The following is a 27714-nucleotide window of genomic DNA, read 5'->3' as shown; positions in this document are numbered from 1 at the left end:
AAACGTCACTATAATCCTTTCTTAATGTATGTACACACATACACATGTTCTTGCTACATTTGATAGTGGCAGATATCGTGACACTTCAGTCTTTGATATTTAATCATCAAATATTGAAGAATTTAAAGACTATTCTCTACATAGCTATGATACTCTTATTACACCAAAAAACACTATTTTTAAATTATAGTTGACATCCCATATTTATTAGTTTCAGGTTTACAACACAGTGATTAGACATTTATTAATAATAATTGTAATAGCTGATACATGTAGAAGATTTCCCATTGCCTCCAAAATATTTTTATGGTTGTGTCTTTAAATCAGAATCTTCATAAAACTGTGGATTTGAATCTGATTATTGTGTTGCTCTTGCTTGTTTTCTAGAATAGCCCCGAATCGCTTTTTTAGAAGATAGTAACTTTTTCTTTTAAGATGATATTGACTTTAGAAGAGTCCAGATCACCTGGCTTGTTGAATGACCCATATTCTTGATTTGCCCGATTGCTTCCTCGTGATGTCATTTAACTTGTCATTCTGTTCCCTGTATTCCATGTGTACTGATACTTAGGTCTGAAAGAACAGACCCCAGCAAGCTTTTTCTGTAATGCGCTAGTTAGTAAATATGTTTTGGCTTTGTGGCCTTGCAGTGTCTTTCACAACTACTCAGCTCTGACAGTGTAGTAGGAAAGGAGCCCTAGACAATGCAGCCGTGAGTGACTTTGACTCTGATGTGTTCTAACAAAACTTTATTTACAAAAACAGGCAGATGCCAGGATTTAGCCTGCATGTTATAGTTTTCCAACCCTTGGTCTAAAGGCTGGGTTAGATTTAGGTTGGACTGATTTGCAAATAATTCTTTATTTACCACATGTGGGATGTTGACACCTCTCATCTTATCAGGACATATATAAAGTCAGGTCTCCACCTGTTGGCAAGCTAATAAGATCATTAAGTTCAGACCTCCCTGCTGTACATGCGCACTTTGGCCCTTGTGATTAATCAGTGATCTGTGAGGTGAGTTTTTGGCACTGCAGGACTAGCTTTTCACAGCGTGTTTTAGTGCTGTTTACTCAGTATTGGAAAATCCCTATTTTCTAGTTCTGTCCTGTCTTTTACAATTATTGGCTGATATTTTTAGGTATCACTGTGGACTCATGAATATTTTCAATGTTATAAGCATTTACAGCCACTTCCTATGGTGTTCAAATTACACAAATGCGGTCTGTGGAAACCTACAGGAAATGTCTTTCAGATGCAATTGCTCTGGAATTAGATGTTGCCTGCATCACATGCTTAGCATGAGATAATATGTAGAAATACAACTTGCACGATGTGCTGTAGCAATATACACCTTTTCCACAGCTCAGTTTATAAAATGTAAAGATGTAGAGGCTCTATTGATTTTACTCTAACAATTTTTTTCTGCAAGAAACTCTGTGAAATCAGGAACTAGGATCTGTGTGTAGCACATGGTGAGCAAGAAAACTATTTTTTGAGTGAAAAATTAGTAAGTCTTCACATGAAGAGTGAAGAAGTCAAGGCATGTAGGTATGGAAACCAAATACAGGTATTTGAACGTTTCCTTCCTTTTTTATGCTGTTATAAGAATTACATTTGAGGATGGTTTTCCTTGTTATATATATTTAACTTGAGGGAAATTTGTGTAGAAAAACAGGTTGAAGTGCAGGGCTTAACCCAAGACAACTGAGGAGCTGGGCCATAGTTCCTAGGCTGTTCTGGGAGTGGGCTGAGCACGCTGTGTGGACCAGGAAACCCCAATTCTCTAGGAAGTGAATGTCAAACATTTCCTGCACACTCTCTCCCACAATGGTGCCAGGATCAGTTACTTGTAATGGACACAAAAAAAGTATTTTCTATACTCTTTGGCCAAAGGTTGACAGTTCAGTTTTTTTTCTCTCTTATTCCAGGAGATAGGATCATCTGGTTTAGTTGTTAATTTCATTCTCCTGAGAAGGAAGGGGTAAAAATGATACTGTGTTAAAAATTGCAAGGCTTGTACAATGAAAACTAGAAAACAATGTCAAAGTTATCAAAGAAACTAAAGAAAGGGAAAAAATATTGCATGTTCATGGACCAGAGGACTTAATATAGTTACGATAGCAATACCTCCACATTGATCTACAGAGTCAACACAATCCATATCAATATCTCAGTTAAGTTTTCCTCAGAAATTGACAAACACATCTAAAATTTACATGGAATTTCGACGAGTCCGAAATAGCTGAAGCAATTTTGAAAAAGAAGAACAAATTTATAGAGTCAATGCCCCAATTTCAAATTTGCTACGAACTATAGTAATCAATATATGATGAAAGAGAGTTAAGTGTCCAAAAATAAAATGTTATGTTTATGGTGAATTAATTTTCATAAAGATGTTAATACAATTCCCGATGGAAACAACAATCTTTTCAATAAATGAAGATGGGAAACCTGGATTGCCATATGTACAAGAATGTGCATCTTATACCGTATTATAAACCTCAAACAATTTAAAAATTAATTCCAAATAAATCATATACCTAAATGTAATAACTAAAATTATAAGCATTTTGAAAGAAAACATGTATAAACCTTATAGGTATTAGCAATTCTTTTGTAAATATGATACAGAAAGCACAAATAAAAAAAATAGGTGTTTAACATCATTAGACATTAGGGAAATACAAATCGAAAGCATAATGAAAAAGCACTTGACATACACTAAAGTAAAAATATCTAAACCAGCCCTGGCTGGTGTGGCTCAGCAGTTGGAGTGTTATCCTGTAAACCAAAAGGTTGCAGGTTTGATTCCTGGTCAGGGCACATTCCTGGGTTGCAGGTTCAGTCCCCAGACACAGTATGTGTGAGAGCCAACAGATCAATGTTTCTCTCTCATATTAATGTTTCTTTCCCTCCCTCTCTTTCTCTATCCCCCTCTCTCTAAAATCAATAAGCATGTCCTTGGATGAGAATTAAAGAAACAAAAAACAAAAAACAACTAAACCACAATGTTTTGATGGGGATGTGGAGGAAATTGCAACTCTTATATATTTTATCTGGTTCCTAGAGGAATTGGGAGCCATTTCGGAGATTTTTATGCAGTGTGGTAGAATATCACATTTCTGTTTTGAGAAGATAGCTGATTTTTATGTGAACAACCACGGGAGGAAGGGCAAGAGTCGATGGGGAGACCAGCCAAGAGAAGATGACGGCCGGGTTTAGGGCCGGGTTGTCGGAGTCGGGGTCACCGAGGCAGATCTGTGCCTGCCGAGGAGGAAGTACTAGCATGAGTTAGCAATGAATCGATTTGGTGCAGAACAGGGTAGGGAAGAGGACTACGGTAAGGATTTTCCAGGCCCTGACTGCTGCAATGAAATGAATGGAGAGGACACTAAAAGAGATGAGAAGCCCCTAAGAGGAGTAAGTTGGTAAAAAAAGAAAAAAAAGATAAATTCTTTTATTGTCATGTTGGGCTGCTTCTGAGATATCTAAGTAGAAGTACCAAGCAGGCAATTGGAAATAGTGGTCTGAGGATCATAGTCGACTCAGAGCTACAGAAACATATTTGGCCATCATGTCTCTCTGCGAGGCTCACTGAGACTCTGTAGACAAGATTGTCTACCAGGAGGGTATAATCTGATAATGGAAGTGTTACGGGAACAGACCGCTCACCTAGAAAGACAGGGAGAATGCCAGGGATGTTAAGATAGAGGAACTAGGGACAAAAGAGAAGTTACATGGTGGAAGCAGTAACCCAATACAATGCCCAATAGTACTAAGAGGACAAAAAAATATTTATTTTATCCAGTGATATAAAGGTTGCTGGAGGCTTAAGAGAAATCTGTTTTGGGGAATGGTGGAGGCACATGACAGTTTCAAGTGTGTGGGAAGGAGGGGTAGAGATCAAATGTGTAACTTTAATAATTTTCAATAAGATAGAGATTTCCCATGTTGCATAAAAGGTGGAAAGGATACTGTTGAGAAGGTGAGACTGTGCAAGGTTCAGAGAGAGAATGTATGCACAGTCAAGTAAAGTTAAAGGGAAGTCAAGAGTGTTGGGAACCAAAATGCAATAGAAAGATCAACCTTAATACCTGGAAGCACATCTTGTCTGTAACAGTGGGATTGCGTGTGGAGAGAGTGAACCAGGTGTCAAGTGCCTGGTGCTTTGAGAGCCCAAAGTTGACTTTGCATCATCCTGCTCACTTGATTTGCTATAAAAGAGGTTGGTAGACACTTTTGCTGGGAAGAGGAGTTAGAAAAATGAGGATTTTTGAGGAGTGAAGAATTTGGGAAGGAGCAGTGGTAGAGTGTTGGATAAACAAGAGGATGAGAAAAATGCATAAGGCTTGACAGGCAGCATGGTTGGCCCATGAAATTTGGGAGAAAAAATGAATTGTCTGAAAACCTTGCATATTTCATATAGACCCTGTGAGTCCCACTTTCTTCACCTACCAAATGGGAACATAATAATGCTTATCTCCAAGTGCAGATGTGACGAACAAGATGAGCAAAAGCATGAGACAAGGTTCTGTTAACCAGAATGTACAAATGTTCATTGCCATTGCCAGGGTCCCTCCTCAGCCCTCTGTGATTCTCTGTCCTACCTTTGCATTATTTGTGTGTGTTGAGATTATGAGAAATGATTGCAGACTCTTACAGAAAGTCTGAAACCCAACCTAACACTTATTTCACTGAGTTTAATGATCACACACACCGTGCGTTTGTTGTTCTTTATATAGAGAGGGGCACAGAATGACTTGGAACCAAGGGCAACGCTGTGACTGTGCACTTTGAGCATCACAGCTTCACATCCCTAGTTCCCACTTGTTGAGCTGACTGTAGCCTCTCTCTGCTTTAGAGGAAGGGCTTTGCTTTGTGCCTTCCCACTCTGTAAGATTAAAAACCACATGCATCAAGTCACACAAAGTGGGTGTTCTACACACGTGGAGAATGAAAAGGTAATTTTCTTCAGGGTTAGGGTGAGCACAGAAACACAGTAAGTGAACGTACAGGCAGACCTTTATTCATGACAAGGAAATGCCTTGGGGTGAGTCCACAAGTGAAGGCAGTGGGAGCCATGCTAGGGAAACCCCTGCTGTACACCCAGGCTGTCCAGTGGGATGGGCATGAGCTACTCATGTAGATGAGTTAGCTGGGAGCAATGTGTGACCTTACCGTGCTGGGCCTGGAAGCTTCAGACGTGGCCATGCTAGAGAGAGTATACTTCTCAGAGTCCACTTTGGCTTTCCTGACCCCTCTCAACCATTTCCTGTATTGCTCCCGGACCTGCAGAGGCAAAGCACGCCCTGAGTCAGCTCACTGAGAGCAGTGAGAATGGAAAGACTGTGGGTGGGGGTGGGACTGTGGTACCTGCTGGCTGAGGAGGCAGTACACCAGGAAGATGAAGACGCCCTGCAGGCTGTTGATGATGGTGAAGAGATAGGCCATGGCGCGGGCAGCTGGGCCCACCTGCAGGACTCCCAGACACCACGTGCAGCCCAGGATGAAGAGCTGGGCCATTGCTTTAAACGTCAGCATCCTGGGGAGGAGGAGAAGGGAGGCCCGTGGTGCACCCAGAGCAACAGAATCAAGGCCACTCATCCCATCCCATGGATGCATGTGACTGACTTGTGACCCGCTTTGATCTTTATTCTCTATGATTCACTCAAAAGAAGTGCTCTTTGAGTTCAGGATGGTAATTTGAGTTGGACTGAGGCAGTGATCACTGTTTTTTTTTAAGAGTTTATTTATTTATTTTTAGAGAGAGGAGAAGGGAGGGTGAAAGAGAGGGAAACATCGATCTGTGAAAGATCAGTTGCCTCTTGCATGTCCCCAACTGGGGACCTGGCCGGCAACCCAGGCATGTACCCTGACTCGGAATCTAACTGGCGATATTTTGGTTTTCAGGCTGGCACTCAACCCATTGAGCCACACCAGCCAAGGCTGAGTTAGTGATAATTCTTAGTGTGAGTTTCAAAAAGACCATGATATGTCATGAATGTTCCTAATTTCATTTGACTGAAATTACTGAAAACTTCTGTGCACCCAACTGTCTACTGCGCCCGGGGCATCAGAAATAACACAGACCATTTCTGTCTTCATAGACCTTATAGTCTCATGGAAAGACTAAAACAAACGGTAACTCATAATATTTGTGATGTGTGAGGTACGTCTGCCCGGGTCCCAACCAGTACTGCTTCTGTCTTCTCGCTCTCCATGAACAGCCCTCAAGTATTCTTTGCCCAGAAAGAGGTTGCAAAAGTTGAGGAAAGCTAAAGACACCCCTAGGCTTTCAGAAGATGTGAAATGTGGATAAAGAGCCTGATTTTAGCAGGCATAGGAGTGGAGAGGAGAGAGGGAAGAGCCTCCATGGAGGTGTGGTCATGAAGGTCCATGCTGAGTTCTGGCAACAGGTAGATGACTTCCTAAGAGGTTTATAAAGATGTAAACCTTTATATATTGCATATTTTCTTTGCATATTTTCATAGGGCCATGGAAATGATCCACATTTAACAGAACGAAGTCAATCTCCCTGTAGCTGAGATAATTTCATACTGGATTTATGGAGAAAAGAAATGTTTTTGGCTTGCATTTCACAGCAAACTTCAGGATCTGAGCAGGTTTCCAGAGAAAGTGGCGGCATCTTTCTCCTACTGTCCCCTCAGAATCCCCTCAGAATTGGAACCACAGGGCCTTGTTCCTGGACCCTGCTTCGTGTGGGGCGGTGCGCCCCTCTGATTATCTCACCTCGTGTTCTGGAGGGTGGACACATCACTGTTGAGTGAGGAGAGCTTGTTTCTCAGAATCCAGATGGTCATCAGGAAGAAAGCCAAGTTAACCTGCAGAAACACCACGAGGCACATTGAACGCATTCCACATCTGTATGGCTTCCTCCGAGCTCATCAAACACCTAACCCAGCAGGTAAGAAGCTTTCATATTTCATACCAGCCATAGAAAAAGTGACCAGCCATTCACTGCCTCATGGCCCCTCTTGTCCAGTAACTGGGATGACCAACTTGTCCCAGTTTACACAGGAATTTCCACATTTTAGCACCAAAAGTCCCATGTCTCATGAAACCCCTTCATCCTGGTTATAAAATAGAACTTTTTGACTCCTATAAGCCCCGTCAGTCCTGGGAACACTGGAATGATTGCTCATTCTGCCTCTAAACTCCTTCCACACCTGCTCTTTGACCCTCAGCTGAGCAAGAAGGATGCTCTGAGGTCATCCTTTACTCACAGAGATGATGGTGCAGACGGGGCCAAGGAAGGTCCATATAAATTTCTCTTCTGTGTGGAGCCAGCATCTAGGAGAGACATGGAAAGGGATTGTAGAACCTATTTGCCTTTGTGGATAAACAGTCAATAAATTTATCCTTCACCTCCCACAGTTTCTTCTGCCTCCGCTATTATTAACACTAATATTGCTTTTTTTGGTAAGAGCATTTATGCTAAGACCTACCGTCTTAGCAAATTGTAAGCATACAGTACAGTATTGTTAATTATGGCACCATGTTCTATAGATCTCCTTCTTATTTATCTTTCATAACTGAAACTTTGGGTGTGCCCTTGATGATGATGATGGTCCTGGCTGTATACTTATCTTCAGACTCATCAGGTTCCATGCATCAACTCTGTACAGCGTTTTACAAATCAATCATGCCAGGATAATGTGGTTTTAAGAAAAGATAACTGTGTTTTTTTAAAAAACTTTAAAAAAAAAAGTCTTTTAAGTCTTGGACCGCAGATATGCTGGTAGAAAAAAATATATGTTTTTTAATGAAAAGACAAGACCCAATCAGTGAATTAATTTATAATTTATTGGACAAATATTGTGTCTCCTCTGTATCAGGATCTGTGCTTGACCTGAAAATCCAATTGCAATTAAGACAGACTGGTCTCAGGCCTCAGGGAGGCCCCAGCTGTGTGGGATGGTCAGCAGTTAGACAATGGAAACAATCAAGATGATGAGTTTTGGGGTCAAGCGTGAGGAGCTGTGAGAACCCGTAGCTGGATCAATAGCCTAGCCTGGGGTACAGGGGGTTCACATGGTTGGGAAGGGTCCCTGAGAGAACTGATACTGTTTATGCTGAGCTATGAAGGATGAACAGATGTAGAGAAGGTGAGAAAACTTGGGACACGCAAGAAGATAGTAAAAACGTGTCTATATAACGATAAACTGATAGTAGTAATTCAGGCTCGTGTGCACTATGTAATTTATTCCTCATGACAACATTGAGACTCAAGTGATCACGGAGGGGCATCTGATGCTAAGAAAACATAGTAACTCAAGGCCACACTGATAAAAATGATAGAACTGGAAATGATCCCACCTGAGAACCTTGTGAGTGAGTTGGGAGGTGTGAGGAAAGGAGTGAGGTGGATCCACCCGAGGACTCCAAGCGAACACTACTAAGGCAGTGTCAGTAAACTGCACCTTGTGGGCCACATGGGGTCACCACCTGATTTCGTGAATGTGTACATGTGAGTCACACTCATCCCTTACATATTGTCTACGGCACCTCGTGTGCTACAAGGACAGAGCTGAGTAGTTGCGACAGAGAACACATGGTCCACAAAGCTGCAATATTCACTTTGTGGTCCTTTCCAGATAAAGTTTGCTGCCTCTGATGCAAGTTATATAGGAAGGCCAGCTGGCCAGGGCTCCTCTGTTGTCAGCGAACGTTGATTTTAATCAGCAGAGGAGTATGTAAGTGACACCCTGTCTGGATTCGGTCCCAGCTCTGCCACCACCCAGGTGTGTGCTTTGGGCCATGTCAGTAATCTCTGTGCCCCAGTTTCCTCTCCTGTAAAACTCATATAACACTGGTTTCTGCCTCAGCGTGTTGTTGGGAGGATGGCTTGAGCTGGTACACGAAAACTATTTAGAACAATGACTGCGTGTCAGAAACAATTTCTGAATCTTAGCTCTGGTCAGCACAATGTCATTTTCTAAATCATCCTCCTTTTCTTTTTCAATTAAGGAGTGAAGGAACTTACACCAACCAATGCCATCCAGTTTGCTTTCTAGGAGATTTCAAACAGTCCCCTCATTTAATGCAATGAATATTATATTACTATACATTTACTGATATGTAAGATGGGGTTAATACTATGTATCATGTTCGTTAACGTACTATAGTCATTGATGTGATAGATAATACTTTTAAAAGATGAAAAGTCATCTCATTTATTTTAACTATATATTAATTTATGTTATTAATGTTTCATTATGATAGTGTTAGTTTTTAATATAACATAATCAACATTATGTATATATATATAATTAACATACTCTATAATTAATGTTTAAAATAATGAAATTTGAAGTTCTTAAATACATTCCTTTCAAGGAATGCCATCATGAAACCAGGAAGATGTCTTTGGGTGATTGCTGTGCATTTCTCTGTTTGTCATATTCTACTGAAAGTAAAGTGCTGCATGAGTTCTCTGCTGGCCATGGTCATGTGGAGAAGATAAGACCAGTGGGAACTTTAATTTACCGGGCAGCTGTTCCATAAAGGTGAGGCCCGGAAGCTGCAGAAATGGCCACAATCACAGCCGGGACTCCGTAGCCCACAGGGAACATGAACTTCTTCATGAACCTGCTCACGCTGGAGTAGTTGACCACCGTCAGGTTGCGTGCGGTGAGGAAGAGGTGCAGGCCCTCCAGCAGCATCCAGGTGAAGGCGGCCAGGTAGAGGTAGTGCAAGGCACCCGCGATGATGGCACATAGCACCTGAGGGAGAAGTTAGAGTCACCAGGTGGGATACTTAGGGGTCAGCATGGCCCCAGGACCTCTCCCATACCTTGCCATTGGGGAGACCTCTATTGTCTATGAAGGGATTGTCAAAAGAGGGTGAGTCCTCTCGTTGGATCAGTCAATGTGAAACTGGCCACTCACCCCTATAACCTTCCCAGAACCCAAGGACATTTTATTAGGGGGTCCAAGGCAGCATGGCCCCAGAACTCAGCCTTTCCTGGACAGGTGAGAGGGTCCTCTGGGACGGCGTCAGTACCTTGTGTTCGGTTCTGTCGATGGCCGTGAGGAAGAGCAGGTGCGCCAGGAAGAGGCAGATGCAGAGCTGCAGGTGGAGGGAGGTGCTGGTGCTCTGGATGGCTTTGCACAGCAGGAAGGTGAGGGCCGCCAGGAGGAGGCACAGCAGGGAGAGGCTCAGCCCCACCTGGGTGATCACAGCCAGGGCGGCATCCTCCTCCTGGGACCAGCAAGGAGGAGGCATCAGTCACATTCTCCTGCTCTGGGGTAATGGGCCTTCCACCACTTTTAGTTTTATTTTTTGGTATAATAGAATGAGGAATGGAGGAGCCACATAGACTCGTGATGTTTATGTATATTGTTAGAATTTTGTGAGGCTCCAAACTGATTTGGACCCTAAAAAATTTGAGGAATAGGATAGTCCTTACTCAAGACCAATTCCTAGAACTCATAGGGTTTATTTTCCTTTAGTCTTTTGGGCATGACTAAGCATGTAGGTTATCCTGCAAGGGTCACTGAGGCACAGAAGCTCCATGTTGAGCGCCATTTTCAGTCCCCATTACATGATGCTGTGTGACCGAGTCTGCACCTGGAGACTCGATGTCCAGGCATCAACTTCCCACCTTAGACTTCACTCACCGAGTCCCTCCAACATCTGTTCCTTGCTGGTCACTAACGTTTAGAGATTTATTGCTCAATGCAGATTTAATGGAGGAAAACTGCTATGTTTTTAACAGTGACAGTTTAAAATTCATATTTTCTACCTCATTTTCCAAATCATACATTCAAGAAGAGAGAAAACCACACCCTCTACATCAATTCCACTTCATTCTACCTAAGGGAAAGAGGAGGAGCGAGGAGGAGGGACGAAGAGGAGAGAGAAGAAAAAGAGAGAAAGAGAGAAATGTGCAAATGGTAAAATCGAAGTATAAATGTTTAAATTTGGTGCATCTGAATAAAGAGCAATATATGTTATTTGCATTTTTAATTTTTGCAACGTATCTATAAGATTGTAACTGATTCCTAATAAAATGTTAATAAATAACAAGTCTTCCAAATGATTCTGATGCACACTAAATTTTGAAAATCTTTGGTGTAAGAAAAAAATTCTAATTCCCCAACTATTTAATTTCCTTAAAAAAACTCTCACAAATCCATGGGTAATGTACCAACATGCCAATGGAAAAGTAGACTAAGAATGGAAACAAATTGTTTCCTGAGAAGGAAATAAAAACCACTCTTAAACATTTTTTCATTTCACCCATAAGAAGAAAAAATACACAAAAATTTCCCTAGATTCCATATTTACCTCTCAGATAGGTAAATATCCAAAAATTTGATAATAACCTTGGAGTGACATGTGAGGAATCATACTTCTTCATACATGCTAGTGGAAGTGTTTACAGGTACAACATCTACGTGGTGAAATATGGAAAAGTCTACCAACATACAATTATGAATTTGATCCAGCACTTGTCCTGTTTGCATATTCAAATGTGAGAACAATGCAGTGTGTATAAACAATTGAAATATTATTTCTATTAGCCAAGATCACAACAAAACACTCACTATGAGAGACCTTGATATGTCATTTATGGCACATCCACACAGAGAAATGCTATGTGGCAACAAAAATAATGGAGTGCATCTTTGTAGACTGGGATAGAATAATTTCTTAGATATAGCAAATAAAAACACAAAATGCACAACAGTGAAGAAAGCACTATGCCTGTGAAAAGAAGAAGGACATAGAACAAATATCATACATGCATTACTTTTATATGTATAAACTATCCACAGAAGACTGCAGGAGAAACTAACTTTGGGTGTCTGAAGCAAGAAGAATTAGGTGCCTGGGGTTAGGATTGAGATAGAGCAGGGTCTCCTAAACCCCAGGCTGCAGGCCAGGTCAGTCCCTGGCCTGGTAGAAGCCCAGAGGGAAATTCACCTGGGGTCTGCCCCCTGTCTCTGCCACTCCACTCCCACCCTGTCCATAGAAAAACAGGTCCCTGGTGCCAAAACGTTTGGGGACCAATGCCCTATGGAGTGCCTCCACCTGCTTTCCCAGGGTCCTGTCTTCATGGGGATGATGTCCTGGGCTGAGGCTGACGTGAAGTCTCTTCCCAGATAAACATTTTGTTTTAAAAGAAGAGGGGAAGCTGCTGGGGAGAGGGGAGATGAGGGGGTGAGAGTGCCTCGCAGGTAGATGGGGGAACTTGAGGAAAATAGGTGGGTGCTTCGGTATTTCCTGCCTCTCGGTCCCTTCAGGGGACCACTCACCTTGCTTTTGATTCCAGAGGGTGGGGTCCAGGTGGGGAAGGAGAATCCTGCTGCAGACAAAACAGTGGTTCATTAGGGGCTTCTGTGTGTGTGTGTGTGTGTGTGTGTGTGTGTGTGTGTGTGTGTGTGAGAGAGAGAGAGAGAGAGAGAGAGAGAGAGAGAAATAGAGAGAGGGTTGGGGGTGGGGTCTGGTGTCAGGTCTGGCCAGGTAACTTCCCAGGCCGTCATTTGGTAGTTCAGGGGTTCTGGTTTGGGAATAGAAGAATATGGAAATCCCCCCCACGCAGCGGGCACCTTTTCTTATGCACATGGGGTCCTCCTAGCGTCCTATGGGTGAATGTGGTGGCCTAGGTGCTCTGTTGTCTGGACGTGGATGGAATCAGCCTGAGTCCTACCTGTCTGCCACCCCCAGTGCCCTCAGCCTTCCTGGCAAGCTCTCAGCTGGGGTGGGGGACAGGGACAGAGTGGGCCTTCTTGGGAACTGAACAGAAAGGAAACGCATTTCGCCAGCAGGACCCATCTTGGCTTCCCATAGCGGCCTTTGTCCTAACTGCGGAAGGGCAGCTGCTCACTGGATGACTTCTCCTTGGAATCCCATTGACACTGTCAGGGCAGCGGTGCCCCCTCCACGCCAACCCTAAGGCATCTTGGGAGAGATGGACCAAGAACTGTCCCTGGGACAGGCCCTCCACGGATGAGGCTATCAGACAGGGGCAAGGAGGATGAAGAAGATGCTGGACAGGACAGGGCCACCCAAGCGGCACCGAGTCCTGGTTGGTCCCTGGGGGCTGACGTCCAGCCAAGCATCCCTGGTGCCTGTTTCTCACTCCTAAGATGGCATCCCCTAGACTGGCAGGAGGTGGTGAGAATCCACGTCTGAGGAAGACCAGCGGAGGTGAGGGCTGGCTGGCTGGAGAGGGGAGCCGGGTCTGATGGGTGAGGGGTGGCGGGCATTTCTGTGCTCTGGCCCGTTGCTCTCCCACGAGGGAGACAGACCTGTGTATCCCCGTGAGCGAGTCAGGGGTTCCCGATGAGGCCCTCTGTTATAGCCTGGTTCAGACGGGAGCCTCTTCCGTTTACCTGACCCTTCAGGTTTGCGTGTGTGTGGTGTCTGTGTCATTCTGCTCAGATCCAAGGATGGAGTGGGATGGTTCTTCTGGGTCCTGATGGTCTGTGTTGTCCTCTTGTGGTGAACTGAAATTACGGGGGGGGGGGGTAGGGAGTCAGGGGGGGTCACTTACATGGGGAAATAGAGGGAGTCTGAGCCGCTGGGAAGTGGGGCCAGGCTGTAGGGGTTGTTGGTCATGGCAGGGCTGGCCAGGGAAGGTGGGCCTGCCCTTGAACCCCCCACTCCCATGTTTCTGGACAAACTTACGGGTCCTGTCAGGGGCCAGCAGGTCTGAGAGTGAATGTGGTGTGGCTGAGCTCATGTGCGCCGCAGTGGGGGAGGACCCCAGCCTGGCAGTTGCTGATGACGGTGGAGAGGATGGATATGGTGCTGGAACGCAATGTACCGTGAGCTCCTGATGTGTCTCGAATGTCATCCCTCTCTTTTGTTTTATGAAAATACGATGCCAGAAAGGCAGGACAGATACTTTGAACTTCTAGAAATGACTTTCTGTGGAGGATTTTGGGCCTTGGATTTCAGAGGGAGCAGGTGACCAAGCAGGACAACCCTCTTATGTTGTAGAAAGTGGGGAAATGACCTAAAACTTCACAGACAAGGAGGTGGAAAACACGGGGAGGTCCTCACCTTGACACGTGTTCTCGTTTTCATTCCAGAACACTGCGGCCCCAGAAACAAGCCTATACCCTGAGTTGCACCTGCAGTAATAGCTCCCCTCTGTGTTCTGGCAGTTGGCGAATTTTCCACAGGACACCGAAGACGGTTCACACTCATTGACGTCTGGAACAGGACAAAGGGTAGCATTCCATAGGCATGAATACCCACAGGGCAGAGACCCTGGCGTCCGGCCTGACACCGCCATGGGTGCCGGACAGAACTCAGACCCCAGTTGGCACTTTGCGGGCTGGGCTGAGCTGGAGCCAGATGCTCTGGAGAGCCCGTTGACTGATGTGGTTGTATCTGCTCTCTGGTCGGAGCCTTCTGCATCATGGTGGCACTAGAAGGATGTCTGCATCCCCTTCTCCAGGCTCTGAGACAGAGACACTGACTCAGGCTCCAGACAATCCGTTTCAGGGCATGACTATCAGAGCCATAGGTGTCACCTCTAGTCATTGTGGCAGTGGCATTAAGAATGCCCTCAATGCATGGCTGGGGGCTGTCGAGGGTGACATCATCATTCACACCAGAGGGTAGAGCTAGGTTGTCAGACACCTGCCCATTGATGGCTTCCACCCCGCTTTAATCACAGCGGCCTAAGTGCACCTCACATTCCTCATCAGACACTCCCCCAGCTCCCAATGTCAGGCCTTTTCTAGATGCCTCAGGATGTCTTACTCTCTCCACCCCTGAGTGAAGTCCCTCCTTATCAGACCCCATCATGGATGCGAAGTGGGAAAACAGCACAGCAGCACGAAATTGCTCACAGGTGAGTCACTGGGTGTGTTTTCTGGCATCTTACCTTTCACTGTTCTTCGAAAGTGAGAGGGAAGGTGCCCATGAGCCAGGTCCCCTTTGAATAGCTCAGGAACCTCCAGAGCAGGGGCTGGACACCGTTGGGTAACGAAAATAACAACACCTCAGTAAGAACCAGGGGCATAAGATGGATAAAAAATGCAGGGACAGAATGTTTGACTCTGTACATTCCAATCAAGGGGCCAAGGACTTTAGAGCCTGGAAACACTCGTGGTGTTATGATGAGCAGGCAGCCCCAGACCAGAGCTTCCTCTCCATGGCTGCAGATTTCCCCTCTAAGGCCCCAGGCCCAGCGTGTGGGCTTTAGCCCCAGGACACAGGTGGAAGTAGGAGGGATGAACACCTGAGGGATTCATGTTCATTCCCCACCTGGGCAATAGGACTTCCCTCCTTTGTTCTCAGTTGGTGACAATGGCTGGGGATCTGTCTTCAAGTTTGATAGGATGGGTAGAACTGAGTAGAGGAGAGCTTAGAATGAGATTTGTGGGGGAGAAAACATGAGGATGGGAAATTCCTCAACCCAACAAGTGTGCTCCCTGCCAGGAGCTGGAACCCAGGCACATTAGTAGCAGGATCTCCTCTCCTTGTGCACCCAGTCTACAAATCTCTATGAGACACACTCGGGCAAATGCACACAGTACCTTTAGGAATATTTCTAGGGTCATGGGTGGGCTGGGCAATGGTCACAACAACATGTTTTCAACTGATAAATCAACTTTTCTCCTACTATTAAATAACAATATGATACTTAGAAAAACAAAGAAAATATAAAAAATGAAGACAAAGAAAATGACCCATGAGTCTACCACACAAATTACTGGGAAATTTTAGGGATTTTTTTTTCTCTTTGCTTCAAACATTTTAGGAATGTTTTATTACTAGTAAATATTTATCTAAGATCATTTTGAGTATATCGATGGTATTTCCCAGTGTAAAAATCATATAATTTCCTCTCCCTCCTTCACCTTTTTTTGTTGAGGTAAAATGTGCACATAACATAAAATTTACTATCATAACCATTTTTTAAAAATCTTCACCTGACGATACATGCTTATTGACTTTAGAGAGAGGGGTAGGGGGGGAGAGATGGAAACATCAATCAGTTGCTTCTCCTATGTGTAACCTAGGCAAGTGCCCTGACCAGGAATTAAACTTGCAACCTTTTGGTTTACAGGACAATGCTCCAATCAACTCAGCCACACTGGCCAGAGAGACTAGCATAACCATTTGTAATAACATCATTTCCTTTCATGATCTCATACTGTTGAAGAGTAAAAATTCTTTAGTTTTATACCGACATCTAGATTGTACCACTTTATTACTTTTGTGACTTTGGATAAATCACTCAATCTCTTGAGCCCAATTATGATCATTTTAAGTAGGATGCTACCCTGAAATCATATGACTTTTAAAAGAAAACATAGGGGCTAAGCTCCTTGACATTGGTCTTGGCAAAGAATTTTTTGGGTTTGACTCCAAAAGCATAAATAGACAGGTGGAAGTACCTCAAACTAAAAGCTTCTGCACAACAAAGGAAACCATTAACGAAATGAAAAGAGGATGTACAATTTGGTAGAAAAATACTTGCAAGTCATATATCTGATAAATATTAACATTCAAAATATATAAATAACTCATGTAACTCAACATAAAAAACCCTAAACATCCAATATAAAAATTGGCAGAGGATCAGATAAGCATTTTCCAAAGAAGGTATCCAAATGGCCAACAGGTAAGTAAAAAGTTGCTCAACATCACTAGTCATTAGGGAAATGCAAATTAAAACTATAATCAAATACTTGTAACCTCAAATCTTTTATAATGACTGTTATCAAAAACCCAAGAAATAATAAGTGTTGGTGAGGATGTGGAGAAAAGAGAACCCTTGTACACTCTAAGTGTATTGTAACTCATGCAGCCATTATGGAAAATAATATTCAAGTGCTTCAAAAAATTAAAAATAGAACTGTTATATGATTCATCAGTTCCACTTGTGGGCATTTATCCGAAGAAATCCAGAACACTAACTTAAAAGGATACCTGTGTTCCCATGTTCATTGAAGCATTGTTTCGAATAGCCACGGCATGGAAAAACCTAAGCACCCACTGATGAATGAATAGTTACAAAGAAGTTGTATATGTATACGTATACAGAAGTGAAATATTATTCAGCCATGAAAGAGAAGGAAATTCTGTCCTTTATAACAACATGGATACATTTTGGGGGGGGGCATTTTGTTAACTGACATAAGACAGAAAAAGACAAATACTATATAATCTCACATGTGGGATCTAAAAAAAACTAACACATGGGCACATGTGGTTTGCAGAGGTAGAGAGTGAAGGGTTGGAAAAATGGTTTGCAAACAAAACAACTAATTCTGCTTGCATCAAGGAGCTGCTGTGAGTCTGAGGTGGGCACCATGACTGTGGGCGGGCAGGGCTCCTGGGGAGCTCGAGCTGGTAGGGGAGCCTGAGATTCCAGGCCCTGGGTGTTTCTTTCTTCCCATTGTTCCCATTACTTCTGCCCTTTTCTTATGTAATAATAATAATATAATAACAATAACAGTGACAATAATTTGCATTTGTCGACAGTTTTCTCTGTAGCAGTCTTTACCTGTTCTTTATACAGGTAAATGTTAGATCTTGCTCTATGTATGTAGCAAGGATACAGTGATTATCCCCAATTTACAGACAAGGAAACTGAGGCTAAGAGAGGAGACATTATTGCAATAGTGTCAGAGAGCCAGTCAGTGGTGGAGCTTGGTTTTGAACCCACACCACCCAGCTGCTCTGGGCAAGCTCTCAGCGCTCCACCTACTGATCATGAAACCTGGGAGTCCACTTCCCTCCTCCTTCCCGGCCCTGCCTCCTCTCCCTTATACCTGACGAAGTGCTCCTGTGCTGCTCTCAGGGATGACGGATAGGGGTGTCCCACAACCTCCCCCCACAATCTCTGTATGCCCTCCCCCCATCAAGCCTCTGTACCATCGCAGCTCTCCGAGGGGCTGGTGACGATCTCCCCAGATGAAGAGCTGAACCCCGGAAGACAGCGACAGGCAGTGGCGTTGACACACGTGGACTGCGGGGGGCACCACGGAGCACAGGCCGTGGGGGCGGAAGCTGTGGGGGTAGAGGCCACGGTTGAAGGCCCAAGAAATGGAGGAAGCCAGCTGTCACCTGGGGGTTCAAGTGTCGAGGTGGGGGGAGAGAGACAGCTCTCATTAGAGGTAGAAGAGCTCCAAAAAATCTGAACATACAAGGAAAAAGAAATAGCTTTTCACATTTCTAGACGACCATCTCTGAGCCTCACTTGCAGAACAGCCCCTTTCCCCGCTTGCTGGTGAGAGGACCCACACCCCGGCAGGCACTCCCTGACTTCCATCACTAACACCTCTGCCTGTGCAGGCTCACCTCTAGCGTTCTGGTCTGCAGGTCCCAATGTCAACAGCAGCAGCACCAAGAATCCTGGGGCAGAAAGACAGAGAGGTGACAAAGAGCAGAGAGCTGAGCTCCACATCCAAGCCCTGTCCGCATGGCCTTTGCCTCCTTGGTAGTTGGCTCTGGATTTGCATGTCACAGCTTTCCAGCAGCTTCCCCAAGGCTCCTGTGGCTTACCTGGAATTGAATCCTTAGCCTTTTCCCTCCATCCCGAGACTTTCTAATCTCAGCCATAGCCCTTGTGGAACCTCAGGTGGTACAAATATGGGGGCAGATTACCATCATTTGCTAATTAATGACAGGGATATTCACTGAGAAAGCATCTTTAGGCAATTTTGTCATGTCAGTATCATGCAGTGTACTCACACAAGCCTAGACGGTCTAGCCTCAGCTGTACGGTGTAGCCTATTGCTCCTAGGCTACAAACCTGTGCAGCATGTTACCACATAAATAATACAGGCAACAGTGATCAGTATTTGTGTATCTCAACAGATCTAAGCATAGAAAAGGTATGGTAAAATATGATATAAAAGATTAAAAAAATGGTACGTCTGTATAGGGCGCTTGCCATGGATGGAGCTTGCAGGCCTGAAGTTGCTCTGGGTGAGTCTGTGAACGGCAAGAGATGTAAAGGCCCAGGGCATCGCTGCGCACTGCTGTAGACTTACAAGCACTGTGCGCTCAGGCTACTCTAGAGTGATAAAATTTCTTTTCTTTCTTTCATAACAAATTAACCTTAGCTTACTGTAACCTTTTTACTTTATAAACTTTTAAATTCTTTAAATCTTTTTGACTCTTTTGTAGTAACACTTAGCTAAAAACACAAACACATTGTACACCTGTACAAAAATATTTTCTTTTTTTACATATTTATTACATAAGCTTTTTTTTTTTTTTTACTTAAATAAAAAATTTTTTATTTTAAACTTTTTTGTAAAAAACTAAGACACAAACACACACATTAGCTCAGGCCTGCGCAGGGTCGGGATCATCAGCATCGCTGTCTCCACTTCCACGTCTCGTCCCAGGGGCAATAACACTGGGAGGTCTTCAGGGGCAATAACACGCATGGGATTGTCGTCTCCTAGGATAGGAGTGTCTCCTTCAGGAACACCTCCTGAAGGACCCTCCTGAGGCTCTTCTGGAGGAGGCGTCACTCTTTTCAGAAACATGTTCACAATGGTTTGCTTGGTTTGTTTCTTTTTTCATCACAGATTTACTTGTGAGCAGAAAATGTACCATGAACATTCCTCTCTATTAATGAAAACCTTTCAGTATTGGGGGTCCATGTTTTCAAACAATTTAAAAAGCTTGTCGGGATCTGTACAAACTTCTGCTAAACACTTCTACGTAAACCTTCTTGGGGGTTCTTCTTTTTCTTCTCTTTCCATTTCCTTTTCTCCTGACTCCTTCAGCTCTCCATTCCTGCTCCAATTCCAGCAACCCCTCATGAGTCGGTTCCTCAGAACCCACCTCTAGCGGCTCCGAGCTCCTCTGTGCCATCTGCTTCCACACCCAGGTTAAGTTGTTTGCCATCTCAGTCACAGCCTTGCTGATTTCTTCAGCCGCCTCATCCTTGGTAAGTCCTTTGAAGCTATACACGAACCTCTTGATGTCTTCTTCCAGATGCCATTCATACCCTCCTTAGTCACATGACCCCAAGCCCATGCAAGGCTCTTGATGCAGTCGCACGGATTGTAATCCTTCCACGATCGCATTGATGTCTCCTCAGTGTCTTACTGAGCTGCAGCAACAACTTGGGCCAAGTTCCTCCTCAGGAAGCAAGCCTTAAAAGCTGCTGTAAGTCTTTTATCCATCGGCTGAATTCAAGAGGTAGTGTTGGGAGGAAAAATACTGCATTGATATGAGGACGAAGATCACCGTTAAAAGGAGTACCATATTTTGCCATGTATAGTGCGCATTTTTTTGCCCACAGTTTTGAGGGAAAAATAAGGATGTTCATTATACATGGGTAGAACTAATTCTGTATCTATATAAATGTTTTTAATTCTTTTATTTATGCTTATGCATGACAAGCATAGCTCTAGAAAGCATATGCAAAATGATACCCTGGACTATAATAATCAGTTTTGTTTCTAAATATAAATAAATAACAAACTGAATAAAAAAATTAAAACAAAAGATTTTTTTCCCTGAAAGTTTGGGCCAAAAACATGGTTGTGCATTTTACATGGGAACACATAATACATGGCAAAATACAGTATGTCCAGGAGCATTATCAACAATAAGCAAAATCTTCAGTTCTATTGCTTTTCTAGTACTATTCTCCTAACAGTACGTCTCCATTTCACTGGCACAGCAATTTATGAAGGAGTCACGGAAGGGGAGCTGTGTCATCCCTGACTTCTCACTGCCCCCACAGCACCCTGCTGGTGTGTGCTCACTGAGACGCTGGAAGGCCCTGGGCTTCTCTCGCTGCCAGGCCACGAAGGGCTTCCATTTGTAGCCTGCAGCGCTGCCCTCGAGCACGAATTTACCCTCTCTTTAAAAGCCTTGAACCCTGATATCGACTTGGCCTCGCTACGGATAAATGTCCTTTCAGGCACCCATTTCCAGAGCAGGGAAGTTTCATCCGTATTGCACATTTGGTCTGGCAAGCAATTTTCCTCCACAGTCAGTTTGTCTAGAGTTTCTAAAACAGTCTTCAGCTGCCTTCACATCAGCACTCAGACTCACCGCTCACTTCCACATCACAGAATGAATACGGATTCTTGAATCACTTGAGCCACTTAGCACTAGCAGTAAATTTAACATTGTAGTCTAGCCCAGCCTTTTCTTTCTATGTTACAAATGAACTTTTTGCTTCGTCCATGAGCATCAGAGTGCTGTGAGAAATACGCTTTTTGTCTAGTCTTCAATCCAAATCTTTAGAAGTTTCTTTGTATCTGATATAGGCCCTTCTGGAATTTCTGTTAGTCTTGTTGCCTTTAATAAAGCAGGTACCTTAACAGCTTCCTATCACATTGTTGTTGTTGTTCTTTAAGATCATAGTCATGATGGAAGGGGAAATGCCTGACTGGAGAGCAATACCCATGACTGATTCTCAACTTTCAAAGTCCTCAATGACTTTCACTTTCATCTCCAGATCTGTCACCCAAAGTGGCCTCTTACTGACAACATGAACAGTGAATTCTCTATACTTCGGAGCCATGATGAACAAAACAACATAAGATTAAATCCAACACAGAGAAGACAATGCAATCAAGGGACTCCGTAAACACGAGATGTATGAGGCTGCTGCAGGCATAACATGGCATGCTGTTTTACAGCAAACTCTTTTTAAATAAGTAGAAAGAGTACATTCTAATATAATAATAAAAACTATAGACTAGTAAATACATAAATCAGTAACAGTTGTTTATTATCACTATCAAGTATAACGTACTTATAGAATGGCACGTGCTGTACTTTTGTATGGCTGGCAGCGCAGTAGGTTTGTTTACACTATCACTACAAACACGTAATGCATTGTTCTACGATGTTACCACAAGCCACTAAGTGATAGGAATTTTTTCGCTTCATTATAATCTCATGGGACCACCATCATATGTGCAGTCTGTTTTTGACTTAAATTTATGTAAACGCAAACTGCTGATGGCAAGGACACATCTCAGAAACTCTGAAGTCTCCCAATGGAGGGAGAAAATCTTGAAGAAGAAAGTCCTCAGACTGGTGTGCCTTTGCCCAGACCCAGGTTCTTGTTCTTTGGCAATGGCACAGGTCTGCTTTGTGAAAGCCCCACACCACTCTCTCCTCCCCGGTAAGTAGGTATCTTTTCTTTTTCACATGGAGGCATCCACCCTATGGGTGAATGTGGTGGCCTCGATGCTCTGTTGTCTAGGAGTAGTCAAAAGTGGCCTGAATCCCCCCACCTGTCGGTCCCGTTACCCTCAGCTCACCTGGGCAGCTCCCAGGTGGGGCAGGGACATTACGGCCACCCTAGCCCCAGCCCGAGGATTTGGACAAAGGCCAAGATGGGTCTTCCTGGAACCAAGTGCATGAAAAATGCTGCGTTCCCCTAGCAGTACCCGTCTTGGTTCCCAGTGATGACCTCTGTCCTGCCTCCTCCAGGGAAGCTGATCACTGCCTGAGTGCTCCTGGAGATCCTGTAGCTTCTGGGAGGCAAAGCTCTCCCATCCACGGAGCTGGACCAAAAATCGCTCCTGACATAGGCCCCGCAAAGGACTTACAAGAAGAAGTGGTATGGAGAGTGACCATTAAGCCAGATAGGCAAGTGCCACTGACAGTGAGCGTGAGGCTGGAATGAACAGGGGGGTCCATATCCAGCCTGCAGTCTTGGGATTGTGAAGGTGCTTTTCTGATCCCTGCAAAGACATCCCCTGGACTGGCAGGAAGGGGTGAGAATCCACACCTGAGCAAGGCTAGCCTTGGGCTGGGTGGCTGGAGGGGAGAGTATATGCTCATGGGGGTGGGGAGGGGCGGCAGGCATTTCTGTCATCTTGGCCTATGGCCTCCCATCATGGATGTAGACCCATGGGCCTTGCTGAGTGGGACTTAGCCTTCGTCTCTGTCCCTCTATCATCTGGGTCATCGTGGGGCCTGGATTGACCTCCTAGGGAGAGGGTCCGGCCTGGGGCAATGGTGCCTTCTCTATCTCATTAGCTCAGATGGGAACATCTTCCATTCATCTTACTCTTGAACGTATGTGGGGTGATCCATGTCACTCTGCCACCCCTGACACAACATCCTCCTGGGTCCCAGTCACCTGAGTTGCCCACAGGCCCATGAAATGAATTGTTGGTAAGGTAGGGAAAAACGGCTGGAGGTTTAGAAGCCAAAGAACCAGGTCGAGGGTGCCAGGAGATGTCTTCTCCAGGTGGGATTGTTGGCCCTTGGTCTCAGAGAGCTCCTTGCATGGCCAAGCTTCCAATGAGGGAAGCTCTAATTCTGGCAGTGACTGATGAAGAAGAGGGTGAGTATTTTGCTGAAATGCAGTGCGCTGTAAGTTCTAGACCTATCTTGAATTCCACTCCTCTCTTTGTTTTACAGAAATAAGATGCCAGGTGGTAAAGGGGGTGTCCCAAACTTGTGGAACTGGCACCCCGTGGAAGGTGTGAAACCTTGGAGTTTGGAGAGGGATGGGACACCAGGCAGGTGCCCAGGGTGGTCCTCTGATGCCGGGAGAAAGTGAGATGAGTGGTTCCAAACATCACAGGTGAGGAAATGGAAAATGCAGTGTCCTTCTTACCTTCACATGTGTTCTCACTCTCATTCCTGAACACTACCTCAGAAACCGGCTCCTGGCCTGGGCTACACAAGCAGTAGCTTCCCTCTCCGTTCTCGCACTCTGCATACGTTCTGCAGGACGTTGTTGAGTTTGGTACACATTCATTGATGTCTGGAACACAACAAGGTAACATGTCACCTCCAAAAGGCATGAGTTTACAGAGGGCAGAAACCCTGGCCTCCAGCCTGACACTGCCATGGGGACAGAAGAGAACTAGCTCCTAGGTGGCACGCCGTGGGGCTGGGCTGGGCAGGGCCGGCTGCTGCCGAGCCCGCTGGCCTCCCTGCTCCTCTCTGCCATCTGGCTGCTCTGAGGACACCCAGACTCACACACTCTGCTGTGTCATGATGGGGCTGGAAGGGGGCTGTGTCCTCTTTCCAGGCCTTGAGGGGTAGATGGAAGCACTGACTCAGCTCCACACCCTCCACTGTGGTGCTGCTTGTACCACTGGGGATCTAGACGGGGGCTCTAGCCAAAATGATAGTGGCACTGAAGTCCTTCTTTGATGCTGAGATAATGGAGGAAGTCATGGCTGGGGTATCTCCAGGGTGACATCATCATTCACATCTGAAGGCAGAGCCAGGTGGTGGAGCCCCTGCCCATTCATGGGTCCCATCCCACAGTGGCCCAAGTGCGCCCCACACTCCTCATCGGGCGCTCCCCCAGCTCCTAATGTCGGGCCTTTTCCAGATGCCCCAAGCTGTCTCTGGAGGAGTCTTGCTACCTTCATCCCTTATCAGAACCCATCATAGATGTATAATGAGGAAGCAGCACAAAGGTGCTCACAGCAGTGCCTTCTGGCATCTCTCTCCCAGTTCTCTAAACATGAGAGAAAGAGATGCCAATGACCCAGGTCCCCACTGAATAGCTCAGGGACCCCCAGAGCAGACGCTAGACAGCATTGGCTTAAACAACGGCTTCATAAGAATCAGCAACACAAGAATGAATCACAATGAAGTGAAGGATATATGGTCCTGTGCATTCCAATCAGGGGACCAAAGACTCTTAGAGCCTGAAAGGACTCACAGCATCATGATGGGTCAGGGCAGGCAACTGGTATCCCCAGATCAGAGTTCTCTTCTCTGCACCTGCATGTTTCTCTTCTAAGGGCCAAGGCCCAGGCCGTGGGTGTCAGCACCAGGACATGAGAGGAAGCAGGAGGAATAGACATTCATGGGGTTCATGTTTAGTCCCTACCTGGGTAGCAGGACTTTCTCTCCTGTTCTCAGGTGGTGGCAATGGCTGGGGATCTGTCTGAAAGGCTGATTGGATGGGGCGGAGTTGAGTGGGGGAGAGTTGAGAATAAGGCGTACGGAATGGGAGGACACGAAGATGGGCAAGTCCGCAGCCTGACAGGTGCCCAGATCAAGAACTGAATCTGGGAATGCGGTAGAATTTACATATGAAGTTTAAAGGGATCCATGGAGCTTGAGTGTGGGGACAAGGGCGGTGGGAATGGTGAGCATAGTCAAAGGCTCCAGGAATGGATGAAGCCAGCTGCCATGCGGTGGGTCCAAAGTAGAGGAGGGGAAGTAGAGATGGCTGTCATTGGAAGAGAAAATGACACAAAACTCTGGGCACTTCGGGAGGAAGAAATGGGTGTGTACTCTTAACTCCAGAACACCATCTCTGTTCCTCATTTGCAGAAAAAGTGTCCTTTCCTCGCCTGGCTGGTGAAAGGCCCCAGACCCCGGCACGACTCCCCGGGTTGTGTCACTAATGGGATGGCCAGGAGACTCACCTCCAGGGTTCAGGCCTGCAGCGCCTGGTGTCAGCAGCAGCAGCACCAAAGGTCCTGGGGCAGAAAGACAGAGAGATGACAAAGTAGAGGAGAGTCGAGTTCCAGTGTCAACCCCTGTCAGCACAGCCATTGTTCCTTTAGTAGGTGGCTCTGGCCCAGCAGCCCACAGCTTTCAGCAGCTCCTGGAGGCTCCTGCGTTTTACTGGGAATGGAGGAATAAGCCTTCCCCCTCCATGTCCCAGGGCTCTCTGAGGAGTCAATCGCCCGTGTCCATAGTCCTCATGGAACCTCAGATGTTACAGTAAGGGGACGAAAAGCACACAGACAGCTGATAACAGGGACATATCCTGGACACTCCAATATCTCCCAATGCAGGGGCTACATCTTAAAGGAGAAAGTCCTCAGACTGGTTGGCCTTTGCCGAGACCCAGGGTCTGTGTTCTCTGGCAATAACAGGAATCTGCTTTGAGGATTTCTCTTCCAGGGTCACTTCTATTTAACACACAGTTTCAGCATATACCAAGATCGCATAGGTATTGGAGCCATACAGCCTCAAGCTTGAGTCTTTGAATGATGAGGAGCAGGACACTGAGCCCCGGAATCGAGAAGGGGGTGCTGATGAGAGTGAGGAGTTAGAACTAAGGCCCCTGCAGGCAGAGCCACCATCTCCTGGGTAAGTGGCTTCTCTGGGTACAGAACCTGTGGCTTCTATGCCTCCTTCTAAATGAGCTCCTGACCCCCTAGTCACACACCGAGGGTTCGGCCTTTGCCCTTTATCTCCCTGAGAAATGAGGCACTGAGCAGGCTTTGTGGTGTGAAAGCCATGACTGTACAAAGGAATGAAATGTACCCTCCAGGCCATAAATGGACCACGTATTACAACCTGCCATCCATTTTTGTGAGCCATGAAGCCCATGAAAACCTTTTCAGGTCTGTGCATCTTTACAGAATTTCCCCAAAACATGCCCAGCATTAAAATAATAATGTTCCAAATTCAGATGATAAGAAATGTGGCTACTTTTATAAAAACCAGGAAACAAATTACAGCTAATGAAGACAGTATGTAAAGAACATCTAACTTACTAGGCAACATGTAAGCTTTAAAGGAAATAAAGACCAATCAGAATTCAGAGGATCTCACTGATACTAGTTCTTACTAATTCACTTTTATTGTCCTTTATTTCATGACCCACACAAAGCCTATAGACTAAAGGACAATGTTTTTCTTAGTGCAGTAGAGTTTTCAGATAGTTTGGTTGTTTATTCTTCTGAAAGAAATAATATAGATGATATGATAGTTAATTTATGTTCCAATTTGGCTAGGCCAAAGCACCCAGATAATTACTTAAAACCTAGTGTACATAGATGTTCCCGTGAAAGGCTTTTTAATTTTTCTTTTAGATGAGATTAACAGTTAAGTCAGTAGACTTTGAATAAAGCATATCACCCTCCATAATCTGGGTGGGTTCATGCAGTGAGTGAAAAACCTTAAGAGAAAAGAGATGGACCTCCCCTGAGGAAGAGGGAATTGTGCTTCCAGGCTGATTTTGGACTTGAATTCAGCATGAAAGTCTTCCCTGGGCTCCCAGCCTGCCAGCCTGTCCTGCAGATTTAGTGAACCAATGTTTTAAAATCCACCTCTTCTCCAGTTTATTGGCTGTTTCTCTGATGAACTGAGCTAATACGGGTGGTAAAATCGGAACCCTCCGTTAATCCCCACTTTGCTGTAGGAATGACTTTCACTGACTTTTCCTTTGAGAGTTAATACCAATGAGCTAATACCCTTCTTAAAATTTCTTTCTTTTGTTTCTTACAAAAACAGTGGGAAAACAAACTAGATATGAAGAAGGACAGAGAATATTTTCAAACTGAATAGAGAGTTTCCACATAGCTTTAACTGCCTCTCATCGCTGTTAAACCTCTACCTACCTGGCAGCAGTCTCAGACACCTGCTCATCATGGTGGGGACACTGGCAAGCCCAGCCACGGAGGACGTCTGATCTCGGTCTGTGTGTTAAAAACCCTCCCTGTTTTAAGTATGTGTTGTTCCCTAGAGGAGGTGGCTTAGGAAACCACTGGTGTGGGTGCTTTTTTCCCCCAAATGTGCCTAATAATTAACTTTTAAGAGACACTACTTCTTCTTTTTAAGGATTTGCACAGCAATGAGTATTTGTACTGGCAACCTCCTTAAGAGTGATTTTGAATGTTTTTACACAGGAAGATGTGATATTGTGCACTCCAAGACTTCCCCAAATGAAGAATCACTTTACTTCTCTTTATGCCCCTATGAGGACCTTAGGTCAGAGTAAACAGAATTATCTATTTATTCTATTAACAGACTTTTTAAGGAGGTATAAGTGACCTACAACGTTATATAGCT

General features: G+C 44.9%; 1 protein-coding gene across 1 annotated transcript; it reads right to left on the bottom strand.

The window, feature by feature from the left end:
- Nucleotides 1-190: 190 nt before the first annotated feature.
- LOC129061439 (adhesion G protein-coupled receptor E2-like) lies at nucleotides 191-27370 on the bottom strand. The gene is made up of 15 exons (XM_054562092.1): nucleotides 27264-27370; nucleotides 25335-25388; nucleotides 23555-23704; nucleotides 18298-18351; nucleotides 17872-18063; nucleotides 14038-14190; nucleotides 13281-13478; nucleotides 12285-12334; nucleotides 10027-10224; nucleotides 9511-9746; nucleotides 7248-7314; nucleotides 6754-6845; nucleotides 5377-5545; nucleotides 5182-5292; nucleotides 191-1970 (listed from the first exon to the last, which is right to left on the bottom strand). Exons 1-15 carry the CDS (start codon nucleotides 27292-27294, stop codon nucleotides 1950-1952), a joined length of 1776 nt encoding a protein of 591 aa, XP_054418067.1. The 5' UTR covers nucleotides 27295-27370; the 3' UTR covers nucleotides 191-1949.
- Nucleotides 27371-27714: the final 344 nt, after the last annotated feature.

The sequence above is a fragment of the Pteronotus mesoamericanus genome, unplaced genomic scaffold (assembly GCF_021234165.1).
Source record: "Pteronotus mesoamericanus isolate MK-2021 breed Mesoamerican mustached bat unplaced genomic scaffold, CSHL_Meso_final scaffold_636, whole genome shotgun sequence".
In the NCBI taxonomy this organism is placed as follows: domain Eukaryota; kingdom Metazoa; phylum Chordata; class Mammalia; order Chiroptera; family Mormoopidae; genus Pteronotus; species Pteronotus mesoamericanus.
This window is presented reverse-complemented; position numbering and strand designations above follow the sequence as displayed.

What these genes read in the sequence shown, in the direction of transcription:
- LOC129061439 (XM_054562092.1), bottom strand. Translation starts at nt 27,294, where the DNA reads ATGATGAGCAGGTGTCTGAGACTGCTGCCAG. An exon ending in CCTCTGGAATCAAAAGCAAG is followed by an intron (nt 10,225 to 12,284) that starts GTGAGTGGTCCC and finishes TGCTGGTCCCAG; the next exon opens with GAGGAGGATGCCGCCCTGGC. An exon ending in TCCACCCTCCAGAACACGAG is followed by an intron (nt 5,546 to 6,753) that starts GTGAGATAATCA and finishes CCTCCTCCCCAG; the next exon opens with GATGCTGACGTTTAAAGCAA.